Source organism: Schistocerca nitens, chromosome 1, assembly GCF_023898315.1.
Source record: "Schistocerca nitens isolate TAMUIC-IGC-003100 chromosome 1, iqSchNite1.1, whole genome shotgun sequence".
Taxonomy (NCBI): Eukaryota; Metazoa; Arthropoda; class Insecta; order Orthoptera; family Acrididae; genus Schistocerca; species Schistocerca nitens.
Genome location: NC_064614.1, coordinates 864,754,777 through 864,771,264, shown reverse-complemented (window position 1 = coordinate 864,771,264; position 16,488 = coordinate 864,754,777). Strand labels below are relative to the sequence as shown.

The window sequence follows — 16,488 nt, the reverse complement described above, 5'->3', positions numbered from 1 at the left end:
AATACAGGATAACGAGGAAAAACAGATGCAGAGTAGCTGAAGATTCTCTCATAAATAATTCAATACAAACATCCTTCTGTGTATTTAATTTCAAGAAAATCTTCTGGAAAACTTACTTTTAATGTAGAAACACTTTTATTCATTTTCCTTAGAGATTTCTTTTCTTCCTCTTCCTGCAAACAGTAACTTGATTCTTTCATTACCATTAAAGCATAATTGGACAAAAGTACTAAACTGGGTTAGATAAGTATGTGTAGCTACTGAACTATACTCTGATGGACAACTAAACTGACAGTAAAAATCATTCTGTGTCAAATCAACACGGGTGTCAACCTGCCCATCTCCAATTTTCATCTAATTTGGTGTATTCATTGTACATGATGAGGGGATGAAAATGCTAAATTTCAAAATTGTAACAAAAGTATGTAAGATTCAAAAAATGTGTGGAAAATTTTACAAACACAGCAAACAAAAGTGGCTGTTAACTTCTGTTCTAATAGAAACAGAAAGAAAGGTCTGGGAACAAGCTTTCAAATAATATGCAACATAGTCACATTGAAACAATGTACACAATTAAGGTCTGTGATAGCCTTTGACCTTTAACGTATTAACATGTCACCTTCAAAATTGGTGGAGGAAGAAAAAAAAATGGCTCCCCATGTTACAATACAGAACATAGTAAAAAGATAAAGTTTGGGTGGCATTTGGATGAGGAAATATTAATTATTATGCACAGCTTTGTGATGTAATACACCAAATACCCAATTGCATTCAGACTACAACAAAGTGACATTAAGTTCTCTTACATGAAAGTAAATTATGTGTGCAAAGAGTTGATCTGCTTTGGAATGACTCACCAGTTATAACACAGGCACAGAAGTAAATGAAGAAAGAAGGAAATTTATGATCCACTTTCTTGTTAAGAATGATGTCATATGAGACAGAACACAAGTTCAAATTGGACACGAATGTGGAAGGACATTGTCAAAATCCTTTACAAAACAATCTTACCAGCCTGAAGACACTGAGGTCAATAAACCCAATCTAAAACTAAAAGTCAGGTAGAAAACAATCTCCCCCCCCCCTTTAAAATAAAACATGATAAACTCAATCTACCCAAAGAACAATAGTAAAAGAAAAATCATAAAGAACATTAATCAAGTGAACCTCGAGCAGAAATAACTAAAGAACGAATCCAAAAACTTCATAAACTTAAAGCCCAACTTTGGAATGATGGGCAGGGAACTGAAACCAGATCGTCCTGAATTCCAATGCACCAATGTGCCATCTGACTCGGTGCATTTGAGATATAGTATGACATGGGCATTGCAGATAACTACATAGCCCCTGCCAGTAAAATGTGACAAGCCACCAAAAAAAAAGGTACTATTTGTTTTAGTGCATTAACTTGGCAGTCATCTCATGCACTGCTTATCTGCATAGTACATGATAATCATCCACCAGTGCGAGGCAATAACGATTATGAATTAACACCCTGTTAACAAATGAGGTGTAATCTATTATCCCAGAGAATGATGTTATTCCCTCTGTCTCTAACTGATGAAGGATAGTTGTGATTATGAGCTAGCATCTTGTTCTCTTAGTATATACATGTTCAATTTGGACAGCATGTCATGTGTGAAATTTTCCCATTCACTTGCACATGTCATGAGAGCGAAAGCGGGCGCAGCATATCTGGACTTATATCCATGCACTTGCAGACACCTGTTGGTTGCAGCAGTTATTCCATGATAAAGCCATCCCACCTGAGATCACACAACCTCGTTGTCATTTGTCAAGAGAAAGCAAGAGTTTATGTACATAGTGCAAATGATGAAGACTAAATTGCATTGTGAGGTTTGTAAACATTTATGCATTTGTCAGTTACATTATTGAACCTACGGTTCATAATGGAGGTACAATATATGAGTGATATAAAGCAATACTTGAATTGATTTTTATATCCATTAGTGTCCGAGATAATTTTCAGCTGGTAAGGACATTGCATCTTTGAAAAAGTCTGTTGCTTCAGGATATAGAAATACAGTTATTTCATGAGCTCTTTTCACGATAAGCAGTCAATATAAATACTTAACAGTGACTCCAAAGCTTTCATGTAATCCACCTCCTGTGCAACGGCAGGCATGTTACATTCCACAATATGGTCACTAAAGATTGAGCACAAGCTTTAATAGCAAAATGATGGAGAAGGTATTTGAGTGCTTCTTTTTAAAAAGGACCATACTGTCATCCATCCACTTAACCAATTAGGAATATCAAGTAAAAACATAAAACTGGCTCGGCAGATGGGGAGTTAAACACTGCTTCTCCTGAACACCGTCATATCTTAATTACTGCGCCACTACACATGGTCCCTCCAATAGGATCAACACCAGAGTATCCCTGGTCTCTGTGCTCCTCTTTCTTCAATAGGTGCCCCCACTATTGCTTGGTCCACAATTAACCTTGTGGAATATACATAAACAAAGTATTTTGTTCACATATGCCCCCCCTCCCCCCACAAACAAACAAACATAGCAAATTATAAGTAGTATTTTCAAGTTAAAGACTACTAACATGACTCAAGATTTGAAATACAGCTAAGGACTGCTCAATACCACTAAACTACATCCATTAAACACCAGCGAATACAAACCTGCTCGTAATTTACAAACAGAGCAGAACTAAAGTCCTTTGCTATCCAGCTAAGAAGTTCTTCAACTCGTGGAACTTCTACATAAACCAAAACACATTCTGCTAAAAACAATGTTGGTAAACTGTAATTGACTTCTGCTTCATTTAACTTTGACTGGACTTCAGAAAGATTAGTTAAATCAACCCCAACTATGTGATAATTTCCTGCATGTAAATCCGTGGCACTGAGTTTCACTTCTCCATCTGGAACAAAAAAGTCAGAAACACAAAAAATGAAATTTCAAGGAACTGTGATTTGAACACTTACTTATGCACTCAGAAGAACACTATTTTACATCAACGAGCGATTATTTGTTATTGTCAGGGAAGCTGTACTGTATGAAGATATGCAAACCTTCAGTATGAATTTTCTCTAGGAGAGTTTTATTGCGTTTGATTAGGTAACACTTTCTTGCTGTCACTGTGGGAAAATCCAATTCAATGAAATTTGAAACTGTCTGTCCAGAATCTTTCAAGCGCCAGTACAACGTGTCAAATCCTGATCCCAAATTTATCAACTGACATTTGCCTCCACATTTCTGAAAGACAGAAGAAACAATATAATAAAAGACATATTATACCTACAGAATTCAATGAAACATGTTAACAGTTTTGATTTGTTGGGACACAATACTTTGATTCCATAGCACAGAAAATAAAAAGTGCCTCCAACCATAATATTTTAAAATAGCTACAAACAGCAACAGCACACATTAAAAGATTGACACACTTTCAGTTGGCGATGCAATATGATAAAGCATTTTGGAGAGCTAAAATTAACAAAACACGTCTAATGTGCAAAGAAAATCAAAACTTCACAAAGTGTTAATAAGCCTATGTTGCAGTTTATTCATCTCACAACATACAGACACTAACATCTGATTAGAATGCAGGAGTATATAAAAAAATGGGTAACGCAACATCACTGATAAACTGTGGTTAATGTAAGAGCAAAATTAATACTTTAACATTTATGTAAGTTTTCTGTGGAAAAGAACAGCTAACTTGACACAAGACTAGTGAACAACTACATCCTATGCAAATAACTAGTTCATCCTTCATGAGCTCTTCAATTGAATAGTACCTCAAATAGTGTTCATTAGCCTTTTTTTCTCAATGAATCTAGTTTCATACTCAGAATGCTCTTGCCTTCCATTTTTGTAAATGGGGAGCCTGGGCATGTAACTTTGGGGAGAATACTATTATCTTTGTTTCTTGGATTGCATTCATGGTCAAAATTAGTTTCTTTGAATAATTAAATTACTGAGAAAAAAGATATATGGGGAAAGAACTGTTAGTACTTGCAAATTGTTAAGTAATGGGTGACATTCTCTTGGATGCAAAGCACACAATTCTAATGATTCTTTTCTGCCGTTTCAGTAAGCAAAATATGTTGCTTGAGCTTCCACAAATAACACCACTATACCTTATAACTGATTGGAAACGGCTACATACTTTTCCTTGCAATCACATCAAATGGCAACAACTAATATTTGCACTGCAAAACTACATATTTTGGTATTAGATATTCAAGATATTTTTCCTGTTTAAATTTTTATCTAGATTCAATCCAACGAATCTGATGTAATTCACTTTGTCTAGATCCCAATCTTTATGACTTTTTTTTTAAATTTCCTGGGATTTTGTCCGATGTTCTGTATCAGATCATATGGAGTTTTAGGACATTCAGAGTTAATCCATTAGGCTGAAACCACATTCCTAGATAATTTATTGTTCTGATGACGCAGACAGGCATGTTGTGTATGTTTCCAAATGTTACGGACTTACCAGCTGTAAATAAAATTGATGGGGCATTTATATTGAAAGGTAAATCATTAAAAACAAAGAAGGTCTCAGAATATAGTCTTGACAGAATCTCTGGAAGAATAATATGCTGCACTTGAAGAGACCATCACACTTTGTTTTCCAGTGCACAGGTACAAAGTAAGCCACCTCCATATCAACACAGCTCTGCAGGATAATATAACACAAATGACAATACTAATAGGTAAATATCCAAGTCTTTTATATTGTTTATCATTCCACTAGTCACTGTGTGGAAATTTTCCAAATTACCCTTGCAGGCACATCCAGAACATGTTGATACAATGTGAGCAACTTTCTATCTTTCAGCACTACAGTCACAAGATGGTGATGAAGATTTCTCCCACTTGTGCAGTGTCTGCTTATCTTCAATGGGCTGTTCAGATGTGATTCAGCATACTCCTGCTTGCCTGTGGCCGGTTAAATCCAGGGGGTTTCTCCTGGATGCAGTGCAGCTTCAGGTTTTGTGGAGAACAGTTTTGCTACCAGCAGCATTTCACTCGTCGAGGAAACTGAATAGGTCTGGGTTATCAACAATCTTCTGATGTTCACTTAATATTGCAGTCTCCCAGCTGACATCAGGGCATGAAATGTGACTCACGATACATAACCAGGATGTGGGAGTGGATTGTATTTATCTATTAATAATGCATATGGATTCATTAAGAAGCACATCTACCTTTTTAATAAATGGACTATTAAGCCAGACATGCACAGTACTCTGGTACTGAGTACACTAATTCTGGTGCTGATATTCGAGGAGGATCTGCTGACAAACCCCACATACTGATTTCGTTTGTATCAATTGCTCCTAAAGAGAAACTGTCCTGTCATATATGATGCCAATTTTTTTTGGATAAGTGTCATGATGAAGTCTGCTGTCCTCAAACTAGACACAAAGTTCTCTGTGAGCCAATCTACTGGAAACAAGCAACATCTGTTTTATTTGACCTAGACTGTAACCTCCACTTCCAGAAGTACTGGCTTAAGACATGTAGGTCACAAGTTAGGAGTTCCTAGGTTGCTCTGAAGGTTTTGTATGGTTTAGCTATTTTTCAATCATCCAAAAAATATGTCAGTTTCATCTGAAAACTACTAATTGAAGAGAAGTCTTTATATATAGACAATGTAGTAACTGGACACCCCAAAAACATATGTTTTTCATATTAGGGGCATTGTGCTGCACCTTCTGCCAGGTACTCCATATCAGTGACCTCAGTAGTCATTAGACATCATGACACAGCAGAATAGGTCACTCCGCGGAACCCGCGGATTTCGAACGTGGTCAGCTGATTGGGTGTCACTTGTGTCATACAACTGTACGCGAGATTTCCACACTCTTAAACATCCATAGGTCCACTGTTTCCGATGTGATAGTGAAGTATAAACGTGAAGGGACAGATACAGCACAGAAGCATACAGGCCAACCTCGTCTGTTGACTTACAGAGACCGCCAACAGTTGAAGAGGGTCGTACTGTGTAATGGGCAGACATCTATCCAGACGATCACACAGGAATTCCAAAGTGCATCAGAATCCACTGCAAGCACTATGACAGTTAGGTGGGATGAGAGAAAACTTAGATTTCATGGTCGAGCAGCTGCTCATAAGCCACACATCATGCCGGTAGATGCCAGACGAGCCTCGTTTGGTGTAAGGAGTGTAAAGTGATGAATCACAGTACACAATGTGGCAATCTGATGGCAGGTTGTGGGTATGGTGAATGCCCGGTGTCATATGCCAGCGTGTGTAGTGCCAATAGTAAAATTCAGAGGGAGTAGTGTTTTGGTGTGGTCGTGTTTTTCATTGAGAGCAGGGGGGGCATTCACCCCTTGTTGTTTTGCATGGCACTATCACAGCACAGGCCTAAATTGATGTTTTAAGCACCTTTTTGCTTCCCACTGTTTAAGAGAAATTTGGGGATGGCGATTACATCTTTCAACATGATCAAGCACCTGTTCGTAATGCATGGCCTATGGCGGAGTGGTTACATGACAGTAATGTCCCTGTAATGGACTGGCTTGCACAGAGTCCTGACTTGTATCCTATAGAACACTTTTGGGATGTTTTGGAACACTGACTCCGTGCCAGGTCTCACCGACCTACATCAATACTTCTCCTCAGTGCAGCACTCCATGAAGAATAATAGGCTGCCATTCCCCAAGAAACCTTCCAGTACCTGACTGAACGTATGCCTGTGAGAGTGGAAGCTGTCATCAAGGCTAAGGGGGGGCCAACACGAAATTGAATTCCAGCATTACCGATGGAGGGCGCCACGACTTAACTCATTTTCAGCTAGGTGTCCAGATACTTCTGATCTCATAGTGTAGCTATGAAACATGCTCCTAAAATCTGCTGAAGAGACTAGTCGTCAGAACAGGTACACAGTTGTGAGGCTGCAGAATAACTCACATGGACAGGGATTGAAGGGGAGAAAATTAAGAGCTGGATCACCGAATAATACAATGTTGCCATCTGCACAATACAAAGGAGCTCAGGAAGTTAATGTAGTGTTAAACAACATAATCAACAATCAGGAATTAAATGATGAGTGTTCATGATTACACATATAATATTCACACAATTAACATATTTCAAAGACACTCCTGGAAATGGAAAAAAGAACACATTGACACCGGTGTGTCAGGCCCACCATACTTGCTCCGGACACTGCGAGAGGGCTGTACAAGCAATGATCACACGCACGGCACAGCGGACACACCAGGAACCGTGGTGTTGGCCGTCGAATGGCGCTAGCTGCGCAGCATTTGTGCACCGCCGCCGTCAGTGTCAGCCAGTTTGCCATGGCATACGGAGCTCCATCACAGTCTTTAACACTGGTAGCATGCCGCGACAGCGTGGACGTGAACCGTATGTGCAGTTGACGGACTTTGAGCGAGGGCGTATAGTGGGCATGCGGGAGGCCGGGTGGACGTACCGCCGAATTGCTCAACACGTGGGGCGTGAGGTCTCCACAGTACATCGATGTTGTCGCCAGTGGTCGGCGGAAGGTGCACGTGCCCGTCGACCTGGGACCGGACCGCAGCGACGCACGGATGCACGCCAAGACCGTAGGATCCTACGCAGTGCCGTAGGGGACCGCACCGCCACTTCCCAGCAAATTAGGGACACTGTTGCTCCTGGGGTATCGGCGAGGACCATTCGCAACCGTCTCCATGAAGCTGGGCTACGGTCCCGCACACCGTTAGGCCGTCTTCCGCTCACGCCCCAACATCGTGCAGCCCGCCTCCAGTGGTGTCGCGACAGGTGTGAATGGAGGGACGAATGGAGACGTGTCGTCTTCAGCGATGAGAGTCGCTTCTGCCTTGGTGCCAATGATGGTCGTATGCGTGTCTGGCGCCGTGCAGGTGAGTGCCACAATCAGGACTGCATACGACCGAGGCACACAGGGCCAACACCCGGCATCATGGTGTGGGGAGCGATCTCCTACACTGGCCGTACACCACTGGTGATTGTCAAGGGGACACTGAATAGTGCACGGTACATCCAAACCGTCATCGAACCCATCGTTCTACCATTCCTAGACCGGCAAGGGAACTTGCTGTTCCAACAGGACAATGCACGTCCGCGTGTATCCCGTGCCACCCAACGTGCTCTAGAAGGTGTAAATCAACTACCCTGGCCAGCAAGATCTCCGGATCTGTCCCCCATTGAGCATGTTTGGGACTGGATGAAGCGTCGTCTCACGCGGTCTGCACGTCCAGCACGAACGCTGGTCCAACTGAGGCGCCAGGTGGAAATGGCATGGCAAGCCGTTCGACAGGACTACATCCAGCATCTCTACGATCGTCTCCATGGGAGAATAGCAGCCTGCATTGCTGCGAAAGGTGGATATACACTGTACTAGTGCCGACATTGTGCATGCTCTGTTGCCTGTGTCTATGTGCCTGTGGTTCTGTCAGTGTGATCATGTGATGTATCTGACCCCAGGAATGTGTCAATAAAGTTTCCCCTTCCTGGGACAATGAATTCACGGTGTTCTTATTTCAATTTCCAGGAGTGTATTACGCATTTTAAAGTTTGTGATTTATAAAACACAATAAAATTAAATTCCAATGCTATGTTAAAAACACAGAAATCCCAGAGATTTTATGAAATTCCTGAAGTTCCCTCATTTTTCCACGTAAAATGTAATTTCCTGAGAACTCCAGGTAGTACAGAAGAATCACCATCCTGAATTTCTATGAATTCATGGTTAGGCCAAGAAACTTTTATGGTGGTTTGGGGAGGGGGGGGGGGGGGAGGAGGATGTTGTACGGTAGTAAAGTACACAGTTGAACAGTGAGCATCATAGTCCCATGCAGACTACAACTTAACAGCCAACTGCAATTTTGTGTATCCTGAGTACATTGGACACACATACACCAATTAGCTTGTAGCATTTATGTACTATATTGTCCACTGAACCAAATACTAGTCAAATACACTTACAATTGGCTCAGAGACAACAGCCAAACCTTTATCCTACAAAAACCTCATCTTACGCAATTCCAAACTAAAAATAATGAGTTACAGATGCCAGAAGTAGAGATCAATGACTACACTGGATGAGGCTCCAAGTGTGTAGCTCTTTATGCATTCAGAAGAATTTAAAAGTAACCTCAAGGTGGACAAACTAATGAAGAAGGCTTTATTCTGTCCTGTTAGCCCTAAGAAATCCCACTCATTGTGCTGATATGCAGTTATGATTGCTAGCATATTTTCACTCAATACTGTCTTATGAGATAACCTTCTGTGGTGATTCAGCTGATATCATCTACAGAAACACACAATAAGAATATCACATAACGTCTATAAGTGAACATCTTTCAGAAGCCTCTTCAGGGACCTGGTGATTCTTACACACATGTGCCAATACATGTACTCTCAAACGATATTTGTCATTAATAATAATAATAATAATAATAATAATAATAATAGTACCAAAGAGGGAATATTAGATGAACTCTGCTGCTTACATATAGACTATGCCTCTCTAGCATCCTGAATGCAATTTTATAACTGAGATGCAAAAATCTTTCAGTTACTGGTAGACACTAAGCAGAAAGTTGAGTACCGACTCGATATTGTAAAAATAAATATATACTTATACTTTAATATCCACTACAATAACAATTTATCAGAATATTCAGTCTCAGGGGTGCAAGTTCCACATAACTCTAATGTTTTCTACAAAATATAATGTGACTTCACCAATATATAGACAGTTGATTGTAAGTTGTACAAATGCTTTGTCTGAAGTACTAGGGAAAAGAAGCATCTGAGTAATATAAAAGGAGGGGCAATCCCTCCTCCCCAAGGTTGTTGTTTTTCCTCCTAATATACATATGTGGAGAGAACTAGAAATAATTGCTGAAGGTATCAGTAGATTAGCACTGGTCATAATTTGTTGTTAGTATACTCCACAGACATACTGAGCAATGACTACTTCTGCCTGTTAATGTATGAATTGACTCATTCCACATCACTGAGGGCTCTCCATGATGGGATTTACAAAACAATGTGTGTAATCAAATGAAACCTGACACTCAATGTGGGTGACAAGCTAAGCTTGAAACTACATGCGAGCATTTCATGGAAAATGAGAAGGACCTTGGTTCAAGTTTCTGTCCTTTAAACTGTTTTACTGCACTGTAAATTTATCAGAAGAAACTAATTTGGTATTTAATTCAATTAAGACCCAATTTTTTCTTACGGTTATAATAAGATTGCTGATCCACATGATCATGTTAATGATGTCACTACCATATGTTATTTCTGTCACTTGCACAGCCATAACTGATGTCAGACCAGTGCTAAAAATCAAAGAAAAAGATTATGCTAATAGAAAACTGTACACGTGACAATAATTTCACAAATAATGATGTGAAGAATACAAAGAGATTAGAAGACCATACCAGTGTTTTCACAACAGTATTACATCAATGACCAAGCAAAACCTAATGAATAATATTAACTTCATATTCACAATACACGAGAAAGATCTACGTAATGAAATCAGTAGTTTCAATCATTTCACTTACACCTTCGGCCCATTGCTCCTATTGTAACATTATTAAGAAAGTCTACACTAGAGAGAAAAACTTCTATAACACAGCAGTGATTAAGAATTATGTAATAATTAATGTCCAAATATGTATGGCATAATCCATATCACTTCAGGCAGGGAGGTTACCTTCATAGTCGGGGATGTTGTTGAATTTAGCATATATTAAAATTCAGGAGTAAGAAAGAAACACATTTTTTGTTTTCCCCAGAAAAATTCCTGCCCCGAGATAAAGGCCGCCAAAGATGACACTGCAAACATCATTCTGAAGATGCGAACTTCGGAAATTTTTTTAAATTGCTGTGTGTCTGTAACAGTTCTATATATTTTGTTAGACTTTTTTTTTATTTGAAAGATAATTGTTTTGTGATTATAATGGTACCCTTTGTTTGGACATATCTGTAAAAGTTCTTTAACTGTTGCCTTTTGAATTTTTTTTTTTTTTATAATTTACAGACAAAAAAATTATATTCAATAATGACAATCCACAAAAGTTAGACTTTTTCTGTTGATTATTACCATGTAGTACCACATTCTCTGTAAGGGAGAGCTTCCACTTTTGCACAGGTTTTATTTTTAAAAAAGCTTTTTTTTTTTTTTTTTTTGCTTTCAAGGGTAATGTATGTCTTCACTGAAGTTGTTTCTTACCAATTTCTTTTTTATAATGTTTATTTCTATTGTCTTTGTTACAGTTATTTCTTATCACTTTCTTTGTTGCAGATATTTCTTACACCTCGCTGTAGTCTTTTGTCAGTTTCTTTGTTGTGGTTGTTCATTGCAGGTTTCTGTATTGTAGTTATTCAGTGCCAATTTGTTTACATGAGGAATTTGCCAGTTGACACAGTTGCAGTGTGTTTTGTGAAAAGGACTGTTTGAAATGTCTTCTGGCTGGGGCCACAGGAAAGTGAAATGCGTTGACCATTTGCATATCCATAAAAGAGTTGATATCATTTGAAGACCCTGTTTCAAAGTGAAGATGTTTCCAGTGACAACTTTGTGTTCTAAATGTTTTGACAGAATAACAACAATGATAGTATCAGAAGAAGGTGAAGCCTCCCATGGTGCAGATTTTGCATCAATAGAGGAAGAATTAAACAGCCCGAATCGGTCAACTACAGAGGTAGGTGTTAGTACTGTTAAGAAACCGTGGTCAGTTAAGTTGAGTCATAAGCTCTATGCATCAAGGAAGCACAGAGAAATTACTAAAGCTATGGATGAACACACTACAGCAAAACTGACCACACTCTTCAAAATAGAAATTCCATCTTCAGAAGAAAATAAAGCAAAGCACTCTTGCATCGCTTGCCAAGAATTTTTCACAAACATCAGTTCAGTTGTTGAATATTGTGCATCCTACAGTGAAAAGGTGCGAGTTTTAACTATTATTCCAGAGACATTTTCAAAGAAAACAATTCTGAATCACATCCCATCAGTATCAAAGTACATGGTAGACAAATCAAGAAATGCGAAGTCTGTGAAAGGAGTATTTGGAAGACCAGATCCCTATTATGGTCATCCTAAAGAAGCAGCTCAAGTTCAAGTTCAAATACTGTAGTCATTTTATCTGGAAGATAAATGGGACTGTTCTTGCCAGAGCACCACAGAAAAAAAAAAAAGACACTATAACTGCAACAGTTCCACACCCACCTAGAGGTAGGTGTGTGTGTGTGTGTGTGTGTGTGTGTGTGTGTGTGTGTGTGTGTACTGCACGAATTTTGAACTTTGTGTGGTAACTTTGAAGAACTTACTGGAGCATGTGACATATGACACTTTAGTTGGGTGTATGAAGTCATTAGTAGTCTGTGACATACAGCAAAGAGACTTGTTTCAAGAATGTGGTGACTGCCCTGGAAAGAGAGGACTGGTTTTACAGACACTTGGCCTGGGAGATGTAGCACATAACTCTGCAGAAATTACATATGCGACATGGGAGGAAAATAAACTGATTGAGAAAACTCTTGCCTTTGACAGTTTCATTGATGAACTTGGTAAATGGTCAGAGAAAGCAGTAACACACCAGCATCTAAAGAAATGAAAAAGAAGTGAAAGGGTGCTTACAGTCTCAAGAACTATGTTTAGTGCTTCACTGTGATTTTGCTGAGAGCTGGACTGTAATCCTCCCACATGAAGTACAAGGGTATCATTAGAGAAATGACCAGTTTTCAATTTTTACAGGAGTGGCATATTTTCAAAACAAGACCACAAGTGTTGCAGTTATAAGTGATGACACAGGACATGACTCAGCATGTGCTTTACTCGCAATGCACAAAATTCTTCAACTGCAAACATGGGCAGAGAAGATTATTATTTATGATGACACTCCTAGTCATTTTAAAAATCATTACCAGCTGTTTGAATTGAGTAAGTCGCTTGTGCCAACTGACTGGGTATACAGTGCTACTGGTCATGGGAAGGGGCCTTGCGATGGCGTAGGAGGCCCGTTGAAGCACCATGCTACAAAACATAATCTTTCCAGGCCAAATACAGCTGCGACTCAGAATGCTGAGGATTTTACGATAGTCGTGAAATCTTACACGTCCACACCCCTCATTCTTTTGTCCAAAGAGGAAATTGAAGAATTCCGTGAGCAGAAAAAAGAAGAATGGTCCAAACAAACTACTCCTGTAAAAGGAATTCAGAAGACATATTTTTGGACTCAAAGTGATGGGCGAACCCATCTTGCACACACTTTAATGAGAAAGAAAGAAGAAATTTCATTTGTTTGGACAACACCTCAGAAAAAGCAGAATAATATTCAGGTTCACAATCTGGGAAGGGGGATGTTTGTGGCATGTGTGTATGACCGTGACTGGTGGCTTGTAGAGATTATAGACACCAGTTATGAGTTGTAGTGAACTTTATGCTACCACATGGACCAGCTGCTGGATATAGGTTTCCAGCTGAAGGACAGCAACAACGCCATCAGTGCTCACTTCCTGTTCACAATGTTTTGAAGATTGTAAGTGTTCCAGTTTCTATTGGTTCAAAAGGTAGAAATCACTCTATATCCAAGGAAGATACTGAAGCAGTGGAACACATTTTTAGTTCATTGACTGGCTAATTTCAGTACAAAGCACAGTGCACACAAGTTGTATACATTGAAACTTTTAAGTCTTTTGATCTTTAATATACATTTTGGAATCATTTAAAATGCTTGAAAAATGAGTCTCTTACTCATCTTTCAAAACTAAAATTATGTTAAATAAGGCTAGGTTTTGATTTTTATGATAGTGTTATGTAATAAGGTGTAATAAAACAGGTTTAGTGTATGGGAAAATTTTTTATTGTTTATAAAACCTGTTCAACCTAAAAGTGGAACATCTCCTTTCCAGGGAATGTAGAACTATATGGTACTAATCAACAGGAAAAAAAAGAAACAATTTTATGGATTGGCATTTAAAAAAAAATTTTTTTTCGTAAATTATAAAAAAGTTCAGAACGCAGTAGTAAAATACCTTTGACACACAAGTCCAAATGGAGGATTTCTTTGTGATCATAAAGAAACTATCTTTCAAATAATAATAATTAAAAAAATCTAGAACTGTTCCAGAGATACAGCATTTTAAAATTTTTTCCAAAATTCGCATCTTCAAAATGGTATGCGCAGTGTCATCTTTGGAGGGCTGTATCTCGTAGCAATTTTTTTGGAGAAAACAAAAAAATACTTGTTCCTTACTTAGTCCTTCATTTTAACATATGCTAAAACATCTGAGACTATGAAGGTAAGATTTTTTTCAAGCCTGCCTGAATTGATATGGACTATGCCGTGTGTGTGTGTGTACTCTAGCATTTACCTATCCACTTTCCTCAGAACAAATATCACTTACTGAAACGTTATAGGTCTTTTTGGCAGGTGTGAAAGCATCACAGAAGTGCTCGGCCAACTCCAGTGGCAACAGAGGCGTTCTCCATCATAGTTTGGTTTACTATTGAAATCCCATGTGTGTATGTTCTTAAAAGAGTCGATCAATGCATTGCTTGCTTCTCCGTATATCTCGCGAAAACATGAAGATAAAAATCAGCGAGATTTGAGCCCACATGGAGGCTTATTAACTATCGTTCTTCTGATGAAACATACACGACTGGTACAGGAGTGGTGGGGGGGGGGGGGGCGGCGGCAGTGGTACACACACAATGCCCTCTGCCACACATTATAAAGTGCCTTGTACAGCTGGAATAAGGCTCAACACCCAATAATCTTTTGGCCAGTGTGTGTGTGTGTGTGTGTGTGGGGGGGGGGGGTCATATCAGTGATGTGCTTCGTAATGTCTGCCATTCACTATAATCAGATTTTGTAATGTCATCACTTTATTTACTACGCTCATGAGTAAAATTGAGACATACTTGGATGACCAGTGGGTCAATGGTATATGTCCACTGTGCGAGTGCAGAGAGCTCATAGGTACCACATATGCCACTTGCATACGCACTTACATGTTGCAATCTTAAGATGTCATTTTCCATCAAATGATTTAACAATAAGTGAACATAACAATGACAAGGGGTCAAAATGTAACTAAAATCTACACTAAAAACTGTGGGTACTTGCAATGGCGGTATTTCAATTACAAAATGAATTACATGCTACATAAAAAGTAAACAAATATATTAATGCCATCGATAATTTATCCTAAATCCAAATGCTTAATGCAACAATCAGTTAATAAGTTTACTGTGGATTCACTGCCAGCCACAACTATATAAATGTGAGTTCAAATTCAAATCTAAACCTAACCATTTCTGTCTTTGTTGTGCATTACAGAACAATGCATACAACATTTATAATAATAAAACGAGATAATGATCACTGAAAATACATTTATTACTCGTGAAAGCCAGTATGGAACATACTGTAGTGAAAATAAGTACACGAGGTGCATGGGCTATTAATATTGTCACTAGTATCTACATAATAACAACAGAGCGAGTACTTTCCGAAAACCTGTAGGATTCGACGAAATGTTTTAATTTACCGTAATGATAATTGAAATTTAATCAAGCATTACCGACGTTTTCACCGAAAACTTGCCATCAGCATTACTGAAAATGAAAATGTTCACTCCCTGTCGTTACTAACAATTATTTCGGACGGTGATAATAATATAGTTGTATACAAGCCGCTTCATCGATAATAGCTTTCTAATGTGCAAATTTAGCCAAGTTACAAATGAAAAGTAGGAGCAAAAATTACGTCACAATGATTACACACACTTTTCAGCTGTCTTTTAAATCAGTACCTTTAAAAATTTGTCGATAAATATCCCCACACCTTTGGTGCGCGCAAAGTAGCCACGATTGATTTCAGGAGCTTTTCTCTCTGAGCCGCGCACAAACAATGAAATATATGGATCATCCCAATATCCCAGTTTTACAGCACAACGTTTACATTCGCTAGCATCATCATTTGTTGCCTGAACCGCTTCACAACCAGGCTGTGACATTTCTCTTGCGAGCTCTCTAGTTGGCTGTTTGTTTGGACACCCTTCCCGGTCTGAAGTCTGAACCTCTACAAGCATTCACAGATATTACCTTTGTACACAAACAAGTACAGTCAAAGAGCTAAAATACAAGAACACTTTGAACTGAGTACAATCACTGTCCAATACGATCACAGACATACATTATGTCTTGGAATCTTCGACCATAGATACTAGGGTCGAAGCTTGGAATACAATACAGATATTTCTGTAGTTGAATACAGTAATCTCTGGACAAATGTGCAGTGGATGCCCTTCAACGACGTCTCGCTTGATAGCGACGTCGATTCCCACAGAAAGGGAATGGGACGCCGCAGAAATGAAGAGGAGCTGATTTTTCTAGACGTCAGCGGAACGAAACGACAGACATCATCGTCAAATGGTGGAGCGTTCAATCTACACGGAATACAACGTGACGTCAGTTCTC

The 16,488-nt window shown here is 39.0% G+C and overlaps 1 protein-coding gene across 2 annotated transcripts in view; it reads right to left on the bottom strand.

Moving 5' to 3' along the window:
* LOC126263514 (leucine carboxyl methyltransferase 1) overlaps window positions 1-16,179 on the bottom strand; it is a 62,283-nt gene extending 46,104 nt beyond the window's left edge. For both annotated transcript variants that reach the window (XM_049960610.1, XM_049960616.1), the window contains exons 1-3: window positions 15,822-16,179; window positions 3,050-3,233; window positions 2,657-2,898 (exon numbers count right to left, since the gene is read on the bottom strand). In XM_049960610.1, coding sequence (XP_049816567.1) covers window positions 2,657-2,898; window positions 3,050-3,233; window positions 15,822-16,100 — 705 coding nt within the window. In that variant the 5' untranslated portion in view covers window positions 16,101-16,179. The remainder of the gene's footprint in view (window positions 1-2,656; window positions 2,899-3,049; window positions 3,234-15,821) is intronic.
* Window positions 16,180-16,488: the final 309 nt, after the last annotated feature.